Source organism: Mus musculus, chromosome 2, assembly GCF_000001635.26.
Source record: "Mus musculus strain C57BL/6J chromosome 2, GRCm38.p6 C57BL/6J".
NCBI lineage: Eukaryota > Metazoa > Chordata > Mammalia > Rodentia > Muridae > Mus > Mus musculus.
Window position 1 is genome coordinate 146036176 of NC_000068.7, and position 17491 is coordinate 146053666.

Genomic DNA, 17491 nt, shown 5'->3' on the forward strand with positions numbered 1-17491 from the left:
ATAATACAGAATCATTTCACCACATGAATATATCAACTATCTCTTCATTCTGCTGCTGAGGTCATTTGGAGAAGTAGGGAATAATGGCTCTTAAAAAAGAAAATAAAACAAATCTTTTAAAGTTAATATTAAGTCACCAGGGAGACACTTCCTCCATCACACCCATCATGCTTTGGCCTTTCTCAGTTTCTTATCTTGGTAGCCTCTTCCCTTCTGGCCCCTCAGTGTGATCTCAGGTTCTCCCTTCTAAGGTCGATCTAATAAACTTGAAGGAGTGTTCTCTAAGACAAAAATTTTAGTGAGGGGGCTGGAGACTTGTTGCTCTTCAAGAGAACTGGGCTCAGTTCCCAGCATCCACATGGTGGCTCCCAACCATCTGTAGCTCCAGTTCCCGAACACCCAATAGCCTCTTCTGACCTCCACAGGCACCAGGCATGCAAGCATAAGTATAGTCATAACCTTCACACAAATAAAATGAGTTACACCAATCTAAGGCTATTAAACATTTGAGCGAGTGTTGATTCTGTTACTGTGGTTACTGCAACCACGGCTGGCGAGTTCACAGCACTAGAGACTGATTTCAGAGACCTCCATAGCGATGCTTTCCCGGGTCTTAATGAAACTCACTCTTACCTTTGCAGGATGGAACAGCACTGCAGGTGTTCGTAGCGGAAGTTGCAGATCAAATAGTTGGCATTGCAGTGATCAGAAAAGAAATGGTAAGTTCTGAAGCCGCCATTAACTTGCTTGGTTGTAACTTTTTAAATCATGAACCAGCCAGCACGTCGTGCCTCTTTGAAGCATTATTGCTATTACTTAAAAGGAATGAATCTTTCCCTGAAATACATGGTCACCAACATGTCTTCCCCTTGGCACCCTTTCACCTCTCTCTCTCTCTCTCTCTCTCTCTCTCTCTCTCTCTCTCTCTCTCTCTCTCTCAAGTTTAAAAATGTTTGGAATTTCTGGGTGTAGTGGCACATGCCTATAATCCAAACACTTGGGAAGCAGCAGAAGAAGGTGGACCTCTGAGTTCAAGGCTAGCCTAGTCTACATAGTGATTTTAGGATAGCCAGGGCTACATAGTAATACCCTGTCATCAAAAAACAAACAGAACACAAAACACACACATTTAGAATACTACAAATATGAAAAGATTCTCATTCTTACAAATCTAATAATCTATGACCATCAGATAATAATAATAATAAATAATAAATAATAAATAATAATAATAATCAGTCCCACTGCTGTCTCCATAGGATTACTGCTACAACTATAGGCTAGCCTTGTATTTGCTATCTTGTGATGTAATCAAATGTGATTTTGAACTCTTGGTCCTCTGGCCTCCAACTCCCAAGTTCTGGGATTACAGGTCTATCACCATGACCAGCATTCATTTGCCTCTTTTTTTTTTTTTTTTTGAAATTTTCTTGGACATGTCTCCCTTTGGGTAAACTTTCTAATATTTACCACGAAATATCTATGCCTGTGTGGATTTTATAAAATTGATTTTCCTCTCAGCAATCTTGCTTTCTGTGTTGTCAGGTTCTTTGGCAATTCTCTTTTCATGGATGCTTTTGGGTCAGTGGTACCATCAGAAGACAATTTAAATGTGTCCCCTTGAGATCCATGCTTGGAAGCTCTTCCCAGTATGACTGCGTTAAGTGGTGGGAAGTCGATGGGTCATTGGGGTACAGCGAGATCCCAGTGAGTTACAGAAAAGTGAATTGTTATAGAAAGCTCCGTCTCTCCTTTCCCATCTTATGCAACTCTCTCTCTCTCTCTCTCTCTCTCTCTCTCTCTCTCTCACACACACACACACACACACACACACACACACACACACATATTTTTGCCATCATGCACTCGGCCTAGAGGCCTTTACCAGAGTCCAGACCAACATGGTGCACTTCCAGTCTCCAAAACATTGGACTAAATAAACCTCTTTACGTATGTATGTACATATGTATGTATGTACATATGTATGTATGCATGTATGTATATGTATGTATGCATGAATGTATATGCACTCACACACACACATGAAATATACTGAACCTTGGATAGTTTTTTTCCTATTTTAAATAGTAATGGAAATGAATTAATGCAGCCGGACACTTAAGTGCCCCACAAGCCTACTGGCTACCTTCTTCCCTTTTACTTGGTTCCTGTGAGTGCGACTGAACTGACAGCAATGCATGCCTTTGCCCTTTGGCCTTCTGTTGGGTTTGACCAAAGAGAGGCCTTGACAGGAAGATGGAGGACAGTGAGGCCATGGTGTCTACATCAGGCTGGGACCATACTGAGCCCACTGGCCTTGTCTCCAGGATGCTCTCTTTGTGGATTCCTGTGACCAGTCTTCCACCTACTCCACCCACTGAAGCCACTAATAGCTTTCAGTTGCTCTCTCACCGTCCCTGCTAATTTCCCCACACCTTCCCGTCTCTGTAAATACTCCCTTTGTTGAGCCTACCTCCAATTATCTTAATTTGAACATGCCATCTGTCTCCTGCTGTCACCCTTTCCCAATATACTCTAGGACATTTATGATTTTTTTCTATGTAGTTTATAATTTTTTTCTTTATAATGTACATACATACCTCTTGTTGTACCTTGTAAATGTTTATTTTAGAATATAGGAAGACCATGGATTTTTGTATTCTGATCTTGTATCCAATTAGCCTTCTAAAGTCTCCTTTTCACTCTGAGAATTCAAAAATTGATCATCCTGCAGGCCCCAGGCACAATATCAATTTCAAGCCATTCCATTGCTGAGAGCAGTTAGAGGCCATGATCAGACTGAAAGGCGTGTACTACGCCTGTCAGAGACAGAGCTGGGGGGAGTTTGTAGAAAGTCACCGTGGTGGCTGTTCTGCTTCGGTCACTCTCCCCATCTCCCGAAGCCTAATGCCAGCCTCACACTTGCCATGGAGTCAAGCATGAACTTGAACTCCCCACCCAATTGCTGAGATTACAACCGTGACCGCTATGCCTGGCTTTGTGTCTGATTTCTTTTCTTTTCTTTTCTTTTCTTTTCTTTTCTTTTCTTTTCTTTTCTTTTCTTTTCTTTTCTTTTCTTTTCTTTTCTCTTCTCTTCTCTTCTCTTCTCTTCTCTTCTTTTCTTTTTTCAATGTTACTGCATGAATAGAGCAACGTTAGATGGCATTGCTAATGAAGGCTACTTTTTTTAGTTGTCTAGATTGTAATGGTATAATTCAATATTTTTCTTCATTTAACACGTTTGTAGGTATCAAGGAGATACCAAGTTAAGGAAGTCTTCTACTTTTTGATTACTGATGTTTTCTTTGATGGATAGGTATTAAAATTTTCTTGATGGGTTTTGGACTTTCCGGGATGTCTATCAGGGCTTATTCATTTGTTTTTCTGTGCATTTGTTTCTCTGATTCTCTGATTCAGATTTGTTTCTCTGATTCAGTGTGTCCGAGTTGCTGCTTTTGGATGATGGCTTATCTGTCTACCCATCTTGTCCTCATATTAGATATCCATTTGATAGTGTATAAAATTCTCCAGGTGTTTACCTTCAGAGTGCTTGTGTGCACTGTCACTGTCCAGCATATTCAGTGCCACTGAGTAAATGTAGCTAGAGGACAAACCCATCCCTAATCCTCTGAGAACACAAGTGGATTGGTTTGGTCTTTCTTGAGTCTTTTTGAGAGTTCGTGTCCATTTGTTTTGCTTTTGGAGAGGTGTTTCGGTTTGGTATTGGAGGGTTGCTTGCTGTTTGCTCGGCATGGAAATCCTGAGTACTTACTTTTTCCCTCTGGGGGAAGCATTCTTCTACCAATCCTTTCTTGCCTTCCGTTTCCTTCAGTCTCTTAGGTGGGTTTGGGATCTTTTAAATCGATCCTTCAGTGTTTCTTGCTAGTAGGAATGACAGGCAGGCCAACTGATCAATGTACTTATTGCTCATCACCTGGAGCTATTTCCTTAACATTAGTTCTCTGAATCTCTGATTTAGTCTCTAACCAGGATTTTAATGCTATCCAGGTCTTCATTGAAACCTGTATCTCAGAGTCCCTAGATTTAACTTCCAAGTCTTCCCCTTGTTCACTTACAGTTTGTTCTGTATATCCAATTACATTATCAGCAAGATTTCTCTTGGGAAACTGTGATAGCATTATATTCAGTTTTAAAAATTCTCCCCTGTCCTCCTGATTACCCCTTCCTCACTGTAGCAAGCCATGCGTTTCTCCCCTGTAGTTGTCACATTGCTGTCCTCACAAGGCTGTCTGTGTCGTGAATGAAAGATTAAATAGCCATGTTGGGTGGCCAGTATGGCTGTCGTTCTCTACTTCCTCCCTGCACTGCTCGCAGGGCTGCCCCCATGTCCTGTTAGGAGGTGGGCAGGCCTTCCTTGACTTCCTCTTGAATACTTGAATGTAGTAGCAGCAGGCAGGCAGGGACCCCAGTGTGGACCAAGGTGGTAAAGGTTTAACCAAGCCACCGTTTTTCTTTCAAGGTAACACTGCCTTACATTTGGCCTCCCTTCCACCCATTATTATTTAGAAAATTTTGTCTGGTTAAGTCAAGGGATTTGGGGAGAGAATAAAAATGATGGCTGTTATGAGCTTGCTGCAGTCTCTGCTCTTGAAACTGTGTTTTTCCATCCATGGGTTTACAGTAGAGTCTTGCAGGCCATATTTGTTAAAATTTAATTTTCCTGCCATCAAGGACAGTCACATTCACTTTGGATTATCCGCCTCCCTTCTCTGCTCTCAATAGCATGTACCAGAGAGAGGCGAAGGAGGCCAGACTGCAGCATGCATGAGCCCTGACTCCACCATAGTGAGGGGAGACCAAAGCCCCCTGGAACAGGAGCAGTGTACCCAGGTCTCCCCACTGCATGTGAATACTCCTGAATCCCTTAAATTACCTCCTATTGCATAATGTTCTGCTTGGGCCCTTTCTTGGCAGCCCTCTCATGTGCCAACAGGTCCGACTCTGAAATGGGACATTTCTACACTAGCAGGTGATCAGTAACACAACCAGGACACTGGTGAGTCTGTCTACTGACTGGCTCTTGAATAACCTGTGCCCAGTCACTTGTGCTGGCTCACTGGTGTTCCTAGTGCTCAGAAGTGTTCTGGGACTGCTCTGCTCTGCTGCACCTGACCAGGCGCCCAAGGCTCGCCATGGTGACAGTAACCAAAGGCATAAGGAACAAATCCACTTAGCCATTGCCTTAGGGTTTTATTGCCGTGAAGAGACAACATGACAATGTCAACTCTTATAAAGGAAAACATTTCACTGGGGCTGGCTTACAGTTTCAGAGGTCTAGTCCATTATCATTACGGTGGGGAGCATGGTGGCACGCAGGCAGACACGGTGCTGGAGAAGGAACTGAGGGTTCTACATCAGGATCAGCAGGCAACAGGAGATGAACTGGCTTGAGCTTTATGAGAACTCAAAGCCCACGCCCTAGTCACAAACCTCCTTCAACAAAAGCCACTCCGTATGGAGCTATGGGGACCATCTTCTTTCAAGCCACCACTGCCATCTTGCACAGCCAGATCACAACAAGCCCATGCTTTGTGCTTTAAAAGAATGTGTAAGCCAAGAGTGGTGGTGTGCGTCTACCTGTACTTCCAGCAGCAGGAGGCTGACCTTGGATACGTGGTGAGTTCAAGGTGAACCTAAGCTACCTAGGAGACCCTATCTCAATAACCAAGGGCTGCGGAAGTAGCTCAGGGGTAGAGGACTTGCCATACATGCTCAAGACTCTCATTTAGTTCAACCCCTAGAAAATAGAATTAAAGAGAAGATGATGAATAATGGAAGTGACAAACATATTTCTCAGTATTGCTCTTGAAGCAATTTTTTAAAAAGTGTGTGTATATGTATGTGTGTGTGTGTGTGTGTGTGTTTACTTGTTGTCCTTGTGGTTGCATATGTATGCGCATGTGTGTGGAAGGACAGCCTCGGATGTTATTTCTTAGGAACAGTCCTCCTTGTTTTCTGAGAAAGGGTCTGCCGTTGGCCTGCTATATTCTGAGAAGCTAGGTAGGCTGGCTAGAGAGCTCTAGGAGTCCTCCTGTCTCCATCTCCTCAGCCCTGTGACTGAAGCACACACTACCACTCCAGGCTTGTTTGTGTGAGATCTGGGGGGAATCAACCCGGGTTCTTATGCTTTCGTGACAAGAACCTTGCCAAGTAAACCATTCTTAGCCCCACCTCAAGTGACTTTAGAATAGCTGTTTATCTCAACACCCAATGCATATAATTTGCTTAAAATATCCTTGCTCTGCCTCTCCTCTAGGATATAGAGTACATACGATCTCATTATAACATTGAGGACTTCATCTACTTCAGCCACCACCAGCAGGAAGAACATGGGCGCTTGAACCATTTTGCCCTGAACCCCATTTTCCGACACTACACCAAGTTTTTCCTAAAGGAGATCCTCCGCTTAGGCTATAAGTCATGTCTCTACTATCCTGTGTACCCCCAGACCCGGGAAGGCAAGGTGAGAGGCTGGCACATGGGCGTTCATGGTGGCATCCTTTGTGAACTGCATCTTATTTGTTCTGATGACTCACTGTAGTGTGCACCCAAGTCTCCACTGGCCATATTCAACTAGGCCATTTGCTTCACTGTGGTGAACGGCCAAGAGGCTTCTGGTTTCTGAAATGACCAGAAACAATGTAATTAGATGAATTTGCTGTTTTTTTTTCCATATTGACAAATTGGCAGCTGAAAACTGAAGGAAAAAAAATCACCGTAAGACACAGGAACAGCACATCGTTTCTCACAGTGCAGAGCCAAAATGATCCCATCATGTCCCTTGAAACAAAGTAGCCCCTAGAAATGAGTAGAGTTCCATCCTATAAAACTGGTGCGCTGTACACCGTATCCCAAATAAAGTGTATGACCATTTCCATAAAAAGAATGGATGGAAGATGGAGATGTACAGCTCTGATGGAACTCTGCCATATGGAATACCTACATATTCCACCTTATACTTGGTATACTTCCATAGAGTGATGCGGTCGGTCATAGATACCCAGTGTGCCCCAAATGTTCATCTCAGCTCCACATCCTCCTCTACCCTGCTTTTGAGTATGCATTTGCCATGCAGGCTGTGGGTCCTCCTTCTCTTTCACACACTATATCCTCAGGAGCCACTGATGCATGTAGGGAGACACCTTCACCTACTGTCTCCTGATTGTTCCCAAGTAAGTCTATTCAAGCCAGGTTCCCAAGGGGGGGTTTCTGAAAGCTGGTCCCACGGTCAATGACATTGGTCCTCTTGGTCTGTCCTCTCAAGGTGATGGGTTTCAGCTACCATGCTGAGTAGACGTTGTCCCTTCAGGTTCTGGTCATGGCCTCCGGCCTTTCTATGATCTGCTGAGAACTCTTGACACTGTCAGGTTTTCTTGATGTCCACGAGGGCCTAAGTGGAATTTTTCAGATGCTCTTACGTATCAAAATATTTCTTAGTGCATTGGCACCCACCCCTGTAATGGCTGTGCGTGGGTATCATCCTGGAGGGATGCCTGTGGGAAAGAAGGAAGGGCAGTGTGGAAATTGTACGGGAAAACCATGGACCCAAACAATTTCCTTCACTTTACACTTGACTGCATAGCAACTGTGTGACCTTGCAGGTGTGATATTAAATTCTTAGTTTCTATTTACCATGCTGCCGGTATATGCCCGGTTGGAACAAAGTCCATTTGCATCTGTAGTAAAGACATTTTGGACATTGCACCTGTGTCTCCTCACCAAACTGCTTGTCAGGCACCGGAAACACATTTGGAAACAGGTTTCCTTAGTCACACTGCTGGTTGATTTACTCATGCTCATTGTAAAACAAGAGTAAGAAGCTGTCCCAAGTCATTTGAGTCAGAATTATCAAATTCTGCTCCAAGTCTTCTAGCAGTAAAATTGATCTGCCTATATCTCACTGCAGTGTGGGCCTCTCCTAATCTCATGAGAGGACCTGCATCAGGACATAGACCAGAAGTTCTCAGCCCGTGGCTTGTGACCCCCCCTGGGGCTCAAATATCAGATATCCTGCATATCACATGTTTACATTTATGAGCCATAACAGTAGCAAAATTACAGTTATGAGGTAGCAATGAGATAACTTTATGGTTGGGGGTCTCCACAACACGAGGAACTGTATTAAAGGGTCACTGCATTAGGAAGGCTGAGAAGCACCGGCATAGACAATCACAGATATAATATATATTATATATACATACACACACAGCACCCTGGGCAGGGTTTCCTGGGTAATGCTGCTCAGTAACATGTGAAGTCAGGGTATGATGTGCAGTGGTTAAAGATTCTAGAAAGCATTTCTAGAAGCTCGTAAAATATGTTCGTGGCTACTTATAAAACAGTACATGAATCGTCTGCAAAGCATTATATTTATTAAAATACAGCTAATGTTCTGCTAGACTTCTTTGCTCTCTGACTCTAATTCAACAAATAGATACATCATTGCCAGTTTCGCTTTTCACAGTTTTACCCTTGAGGCTGAAATGATTTCTTGGCCCTGAGGTGTTATTATTATTATTTCCAAGATTTCATAAATGTCAGCCACCATTCTCTGTCAAGTTTTAAAAACTAGATTAAATGACTACTTAAAGCATTATTATACAAATTATGTATTATCTATTTCAACAAGCATAAATGCAGTTCACGGTTCAGTCGTTCTACAAATCAAAATCATTCGCTCCTCCTCTCCTGTTCCCCACATCCCAGTTCTTTCACGAGACCCTCATTTTATTTTTTAAAAAAAAGCCCAAGTAAAGTTACTGGAGCGCCTTCACATCTGGGCGAGGTTGCCCCCTGGATGGCATTTTCATCTCTGTGTGTCAAAGCGTCTTGTGCCAAACACACAAAGGTTAACAGGACTCAGATAACACAGCTTAATGGGGTCAGATCAAGCTGATTCATGATCACTGTGGAGAGGGATAGTCTCCTGGGGGAAATACTTGTACTGAAAAATCCCATAAACCAAACCACTTGTTTATCTGTCATTCCCACAGAGATAGTAAAGTAATTACCCTCATAATTATCTTCATTAGTGTGAGGCATTATCTGCAATTCATTCCTCTGCTCGAAGAGTATGTTTGTTTATTTGCTGATTTTTTTCCCCTCCCCTCTCTGACTTGGCCGAGTTAAGAGTTTTGTATTTGTCGAGCAGCACGAAGACATCTGCGCTGTGCCTCTGACATTCTCTCCCCTAAAATAGAGATGGTTGTCTTTCAGCTCCAGAGCTCTTACTCCCACTCCCTGACATCTGCCCTTCATTACTTGGTTCCCGTGCGACCACGACGACAGATTGTCTATCCTCTGGAAAAGCTTGGCATAAACGCTCCATCAAAGGAGGTCTCCAAGGATCAGGTGGGTAGCAGGGCGGCAGGCAGGGAGGCACGGTGCCAGCTCCCGCGGGCTTGGCAGATGGGGTGGCAGCCCTGTCTTCACCAAGCAGGCTGCTTCTTAATTACAGGGAACCTGGCGCTCATACCCTTACAGGCGGCGCCCTGCAAGGGCTCCCTGCAGCCTTGCCCTCGAGTGCTTATTTCATAGAAAGCCTAAAACAGTAGCCACATCCTCCTTCAGAGGATACAGCAGGGGCACCTCGTGTGTTGTTGCTGGTTCCTGGACAAATGAGTGACCTAGAGCCGTGCGCACCCCAGCATAGTTTTATCTTCCTTCCCCATCCTCAAAAGAAGAATCCTCTTTTCAATTGATCGTTCGCTTTAAGTCAGTCAGTGGTCTTTTTGCTGTTAGGACAAAGTTGACAGAGAAATGCCATGTTGGAGTTGTTGGGTGTTAAGCTGAGGATAAGCTGTTTGTTTGTTTTAAACATGCACACGTAAAAGTGGGAAGTCAAAATGAGCCTTGTTCATTTTACCTACCTCGAGGTAGAAAATAACCCTGGGACGCCATTGAGACCAGACAAGAAAAGGGTTGGAACCCGAGTGTAAATGTTTGTGAATGTGAAAGGCAAAGCCATGCTTTGATTGTAATTTAAGTGGACAGCATAACTGTGTGAACTTGACCAACATGTAGGCTTCCAATGTTCTGGGTACTTTGAGTTGAAGTTATTATAAAAACAAAATATTGTAGTGGCTAAGATTTGCTCTTCCTGAAAGCTAAAAGAGGAACATGAACGTGTGAGCGTTTAAAACATCGAGCTGAGGAGTTGCCCCTCAGAGATGAGGGGCCGCCTCAGCCTCCGCACAGAGGGAGGGTGCAGACACCTTGCTCCCAGCTCAGCCTTACAGGGGCAGGGATGGAGCAGACCCAGCCAAGAGGCCTCCTCTTCAAGTCTGGCCTGATCCTTATATTGGTAAAATTACAAAATTTATCCTTATCCCCTAACAATTACAAATTGTTGCTCATTGAAAATGAACAGCAAGTTGTTTGTTTTAACTTTTTTATTATCAAAAGTGACAAGCAGATTCAATTATTATAGAAGATAGTTTCCTACCCACCTCCCCAGCTCCCCATGAGTGAGAGACCTTTCCCTTATAGCTTTTTTTTAAATGTTCAATCTTTCCTAGTTTTTTAAAATTATTTATTTATTTATTATATGTAAGTACACTGTAGCTGTCTTCAGACACACCAGAAGAGGGCGTCAGATCTTGTTACAGATGGCTGTGAGCCACCATGTGGTTGCTGGGATTTGAACTCTGGACCTTCGGAAGAACAGTCAGGTGCTCTTACCCACTGAGCCATCTCACCAGCCCCCTCTTTCCTAGTTTTAACAACATTAATTCCTGGGGGAAAAAATGAGATTTAAAAAGCATAGACAGACAAAATCCAAGTTCAGTTATGCTACTGTTAGATTTTTGCGGACATAGAATCAGTCTTTCCAGTTGCTACAGAAGCTTCCATGTGCTTAGGTCTTCATAGATCAATTTAGTTTACACTTGGCTTCTTACTCCAAACCTCCCCTGGAGGACCACCAAAATCCCCATCTACTCAGCACCTGGAAGCAATGATGTATTCTTGGACAATTTGGGTCCTACGGGTCAGAGGGGAGGAGCCTCAGGAGGCAGAGGGCGTGGTCTCACCACAGGATGCTTTGCGGCTTGTGAATCAGATCCAAGAAAGGTAAGAGATCCTGACCCTTCTCCTGAAATGCCTTCACATAGACAGGGCTCCGTAAAAGGAAGGTCTTTTGCATAGTGGGGCTCCTGTGACTTCAGTCAGCACTGTCACGGAATGAGTGGGAGGGTTGGAGCTACAGGGGAGGCATTCAGAGCTGTTGCTAGTAGCAGGAACATGTTTCAAGCATGCAAGACACCCCCAGTCCGTCCTCTGCCCGTCACTTCTGGTACTGGGCCACCCTCAGATGAACTGGAGCTCCAGGTGGAAAGAAAGCCAGAGAAAACATTTTGTTTCATTAAAAAGTGATCCTTGCATTACTTCCCAGGTTGGTGTGATTTGAAATCACTGCTTACGTGTAATAACCCTTTCCTGCCCATGTCAGGATGCGTGACTCCTTCTTTGTTTAGATTCCTGGCCCATGTACAGGCACAATGGAGACAGAGAGTTTAAACCTGGGGGATAGGAAGGAAAGCCCTCATTGGGCTGTTGAGAAAAACAATGGTGTGGGTGTTTGCTTGCTACCTAATGCTGGGGTGTTTATGGTGCTGGGAAATTGCAACTGGTTAAGAACGCTTCTACCATTGCTGACCACATCAAATCTTGACATGTGGCTTAAGTAAGATTAAGATTTAGCAAGGGATTGGGAAAGTAGGTCGGTGGCATTTAGCCTATACAGTGCCTGCAGTTAGACCATCGGCTTTGCATAAAACAAAGAGGTGTGCAGGTTTCAAGACCAATGGATAATGTCTGGACTAGGGACATAGCCTGGTGGAAGAACGCTTGTGGGAAAGGTTTCTGTTTGATGCCCAGCACTGTCACAAACAAACCACGCAGCAGCCGCACTACACTGGAGTAATAATGTTGAAAACGGAAAGGATCAGTAACATTGTAACTGACCCCTCACGGAGTGGACCTAGATACTCAAAATAAGGCGCTGATTTATGTGGAAGGCTTTTTTTCTCTCTTTTAAAAAACATTTTAGATGTGTTTAACACTTTAAACAATTGTCTGAGATACGTTGAGCTTAATAGGATTGTTCCGGGAGGAATTTCAATGTATTCCTAGCACCCCTGTGTTCAAGAAGAGCGGACAGAACTCCCGTGGCTGAAGCACGCAGGGCTGATAAGCGCCATTTCTCACACAGTTCCCGTGTCGCTGCAAGCCTCACATCCCTTGGCCACGTGCATCAGCTTCCACGCATTACTGCTGTCTTTTCTCTCCAGCCACTTGCTTTTCATGCCTTTTATCCTGCTTAGAGCATCTCTGAGTAGCTGTCGGTCCCTCGCTTTCACCTAGGAAGCCAATCTTCAAGGGGACAGATCACCCCAGGCATGAGTAATGGGATAGAATGCCTTTCATCTCCGTGGGTTGCCAATTTGAACCTGGCACAAGACAGCGGTGATTCGGATTCATCACTGTGTGGGAAGGCAATGTGCGCTCTCCCTCCCCTCCGAGTCTACCCTTCCCCACCCTGAGGCCATAGAGCTTCTGCCTTATTTGGGTATGCACCTTCCCAGTGGCTTCTATTAATAGACAGCTCACTCCAGAGCAGACCATAGGAAAGCACCTCAATGCCTTCATCTTCATCACACCTAGAAGTTGGCCCCCAAGAGTCACAATAATAACTCTATAGTTGACCATTAGGAACTCATGGGTAAGAGAGAGGCCTTTCCTGGTCAAGGCCATAATCCACACAGTAGACTTGGAAGATTCTCATCCAGTTTGAATGAGCCATCTTGGCGTGTGCATTTACGTTCTGAGCTATTGTCACAAACTTTCATTTAGATGGGTCGCCATAGCTTACCATAGCACTGTAATCCTGAGAAATACTCTCTATCTGCCTGAGTTCGTTGTGCAGACAAACCAATTAAAGATTGGGCAAGTTGCCTTTCTCCTACTTTGGAGGTCTGTGGAGAAGGCATTTTTTTCTTTCCTGTCTGTACCCTAGAGGGATTTTGAGTTGACTTTGTTACTGTCACTGCTCTTGGGAAAGCTGCCAGTATATTTAACAATATATCAATTTTTTGGTTTGTTTTTTGTTTTTTTGAGACAGGGTTTCTCTGTTTAGCCCTGGCTGTCCTGGAACTCACTTTATAAACTAGGCTGGTCTCGAACTCAGAAATCTGCCTGCCTCTGCCTCCCAAGTGCTGGGATTAAAGGCGTGTACCACCACCACCTGGCAATATATCAATTTTTTGTTTAACTTTCATGCATTTGGGTATTTTGCCTTCATGTATGTCTGTGTACCATATGCTTGCAGTACCTTCAAAGGCCAGAAGAGAGTGCTGGATCCCCTGGAGCTGGACTTAGAAACAGTTGGGAGCCTACATGTGGGGGTACTGGGGGAATGAACCCAGGTCCTCTGTAAAGCCATCTGCCCAGCCCCTTACTTACAGAGTTAATGGCGGTGGATGAGGGAGGGGGAAGAATAGTAGGAGCTGCGACTCGCTAGCTAGGATTGGACCTGTAGAGTTTGTAGAGACCTGTCTGTAGAGTTCCTGGAGTGTCTGCGCTTCCTGAGCTTCCTCTTGTGACGGTTAACAATTATTTATAATGCTAAACTCCAGAAATTCGCCTTGGAATCCACTGTGTTTATCATTCACAAGAGCTCTCATGGTCTATTCTAATTATAGTCTTTGTCCTGATTTAGAGTGGTCACAGAATGAAGGTATGCTCTCATCCCCATCTGAGAAACCATGCTTTCAGAGCGTTCAGCGCCGATGTTATTATTATTATTTTTTTCCCTTCTGGTTGTAATGACAGTCTGCTGAAATCTGAACTAACTTCTTTAGGGGCCTCCATTTCTCTGTGTTTGTTTTCTCCACATCTCCTTTTGTCCTTGTACAAGAAAAAACAGCAGTGTATCTAACCCCCCACCCCCAGAGCTAAGTGTTGGCCCACCCTTTCCTGGTACGTGATCTCAGAAAGATGTCACTGGCTGGCATTCAGTTACCCTTTGAATTGCCCCTTTTTATCTGGGCTGCTCTTCCCCAGTCCAGCTATAATTACCATCTGATGGACGGTTACTGGATCCTGTTGCACTTGGGCATCTGCTGCCTTGGGAAATTGCATTATTCTCCCAGCACCTGCTAGGTTTTCCCCAGAGTAATTGTTTCCCAGTCCCTTCCTTAAACGTGGTGACTTTCACTGACAGTAGTCAGACTTCCCTTAGTCATAGTAGTGGTTGAAGTATGTAGTATTTTTTTTAAACAATCAAACAAAGAAACCAACCAACCAACCAGCCAACCAAAATCCACAGTTTTTTATTATCTCCTGAGGAGATGATTCTAAAATTGTAAACCTGTGGTTTTCAGCACCATCTATGCATTGATCCTTATTAATATCACCACAGTGAAGTTTCCTGGACATGAAACAAACCTACTTTCAGTCACTACAGGGGTCTAGTTGGCTTTTCCAGCCCTGTTCTCAGCCTCTTCCTACACATTCATGCTACTCCTGGGAAATACGTTTCCTTAGAATGGCGGGGAACCCTTTCCTCTATGAATTGTAGAGAAATTTGTGTAAATTCCTTCATGGGCTCTTTTTTTCTCAAATAATATACCTTCTGTGTCATTTTCCCCAATGCTCTGACACTCCTTAGTTAAATATAACGTGCTGTGTGTATGCAGGTATCAGAATGGCTTTTAGATCCGAGGTTTGTCCTCATGACTCTCACAAGTCTTTTCCCTCAGACAGTGATGCTGGGCATCCCTCCTGTGGTTACTGTTTGCTGAGATCTGGTTGGTGGTTTCCTGTGAACCCATCTTATGTACCTGTCACACCAGCACTTACTGTTGTGACCATCTTCCTCATAGAGGGGTGTGTGTGTGTGTCGGGTGGGGGTGACTTGTTCAAAGGCTGGTTTATTGACAGATCTTCCCACCAGGCAGCTAATTGCCTAAACTCACTCTTAGCCATGACTTGCAGAGTTTATTAACTAACGTGTAAATCTGACGCCACGGCCATTCTAGGAAACTAGCAAACAGAAAGTAGACAGCTTGACACTAAACTTTTTTAATCCCTCACATCTTTAACACCAGCCACTTAATCAAAAATGTGATCCACAGACTTGCCAGGACCCCCCACCCCCAACTCTAGCCGGTTTCTGCTCTTAGTGTCAATCCCGCACCAGCCTAACTCTGGCTGAGGAGGCTGCGGAGAAGCAGACATCTGGGCCAGACTGGTGTGCTAGGCCTGTTTTGAGACATCAATAGATGGAGGGTGTCTATAATTCCCTCTGTGTTGTATCAGCATGCTGTTACAAGCCTTTCAGAATTGTGGTGGCAGCTGCTATGGAAAGAAGAAAAATATGATCCCATATGGTGGTTATATTACAAACTTCTCAAGATTCAGCTCTATATTGAATGGTGCTCAGCAGTGTTCTTAGCCTATCACAGGAGTGCCTGATGGTTTACTTGAGGAGCTAGCGGCACAACTGACAAATGCTGGGTGGTATTTAGGAGTTAGGCCATGAGAGGATGGCAAAAGGATGAGAATAAGTTGTGAAACCGATTTTTAGTATCTCAGGAGCGTTACCAACTAGCATCAAATCTCATCATTTCACAGAATAAGTGGTTCAGTCACCCTTCGACAAAACTTTAGTGTGATATAAATAAAAGGTAAGTTCAAGAAATAGAATGTAGATCTACACACACACAGAGACACAGAGACACAGACACACACAGACACACACACACACACACACACACACACACACACACACACACACACATGTATGTCTTGGTTACTTTTCCATTGCACGTCTGTCATGAAGGGGAAGTCATAGCCATGGGAGCTGCAGGCAGCTGGCTACATTGCATATTCAACCAAGAAGCAATTGTAATGAGCACCTGTGTTCATCTCACTTTTCCTTTTTTATTTAGTCCAGAATCTCAGCCAAGGAAATGGTACCACTCAGAATGGGGAGGTCTTCCCACCTCAGTTAACCTTATCCAAAAAAGTCCCCACAGGCATGTCCAGAGGCCCATCTCCCAGGTGATAACTGAGATCAGTCACTGAAATACCTTACAAGCCACAGTTTAGTACATTCATGGAATTACAAAACCATCACCACTGCCTACATTTTTAGTATTTTCTCTCTTATCCTTGCTCCTACTTGGAATCTCTATCAACCACCTACTTTCAGTCCCTTGAACTTGCCCGTTTGGGATATTTCATACAACACATGATACTTGGTGAACAGCTTCTTTCACTCATGAGGGCACCCATGCGGTAGCACGTGTCTATACTTTATTCCTCTTTACTGCTAAATATTATATTGTATGGATAATGTCATATTCTGTTTTTATTCAGCTGTTGAAAATTTGAATTGTGTCCACTTTTGGTGAATAACTATGCTATGAAAATTCACGTACTTTGTGTGTGTGTGTGTCTATCTGTTCATTTCACTGTATAGCTTGGAAGTGGAATTGCTGGGTCTTCCCAGAGACTGCTCCATTTTGCAATCTCTCATTTTTAGATTAGATCTAGCATTCTGTCTACGAAATAGTAAAATGCTGTTCCTCTTAAGAACAGGGAAATGGAGTGTACCTGACATTTTTTCTGGTACTCTGAGAAAGCTTCATTCATACACGGGAGACTGTGCAGCTCATGAAGTTTCAGTTACTGTGTTTTTAAAGCAGAAATATTGTTAAAATCCACTTTCTCCTGCCTGTACCTGATCTATCCACCCAGACACAGGCTTCCTTTGATCTCGAAGCAGCATTTAGGGGAGACTGGGCTGCAGATATCCATATGAACCCAAGAGGGAGGCAGAGAGGGCATCTATATGATGCTTTCAGGCCAGAGCTGGTCTTTGTGTCCCAGTGGCTTCTTTAGAGTTTGCTCTTGGGGAGGTAAAGATTGTCAATGCCTACTGCTGGCTTGACTTTGGGTATCTTAAAATACGAGGTGCAGTAAAATGGCAAAGGGGGTGATTAGAGCTACAGATACAAAGAAAATATCATGACAAAAAACTCAGTACAGGTTTCTGGAAAGAAGAAATAGACAAAACCAGCCCCAGCACCCCACTGTCTCTAATTGGCCACTCTGTGTAAATACTGTGGTGTTGAGGGGCCGAGGACACGGTACAGTCAAGTACATGCATTCAAGCATGAGTATCTAAGTTCAATCTTCCGAGCTCATACAAAAGCCAGGTATGATGGCGTGCGCTTGTATCTGAGTTTTAGGGAGACAGATCTCTGGGGGGCTCTCTGGCCAGGCAGGGAGTCTAGCTTAATCCTTGAGTTCCAGGTTCCAGTGGGGAAAAAGTCCCTGTTAAAAAACAAACAAAGAAGCAAAATGAGGTGAGTGTGCCAGAGAAGTGACACCTGAGGGTGACACCTGGCTTTTATGTGCACGTGTGCTCATCCTCCCCCACCACACGCCTTCTCAAGCACACACA

The 17491-nt window shown here is 44.1% G+C and overlaps 1 protein-coding gene across 7 annotated transcripts in view; it reads left to right on the forward strand.

Annotated features, from left to right (window-relative positions):
- Positions 1-17491, forward strand: part of Cfap61 (cilia and flagella associated protein 61) — a 280279-nt gene that overhangs the window by 101419 nt on the left and 161369 nt on the right. For all 7 annotated transcript variants that reach the window (XM_030252249.1, XM_030252246.1, XM_030252245.1 and 4 more), the window contains 3 exons: positions 642-719; positions 6278-6484; positions 9238-9372. In XM_030252249.1, the coding sequence (XP_030108109.1) occupies positions 642-719; positions 6278-6484; positions 9238-9372 (420 nt within the window). The remainder of the gene's footprint in view (positions 1-641; positions 720-6277; positions 6485-9237; positions 9373-17491) is intronic.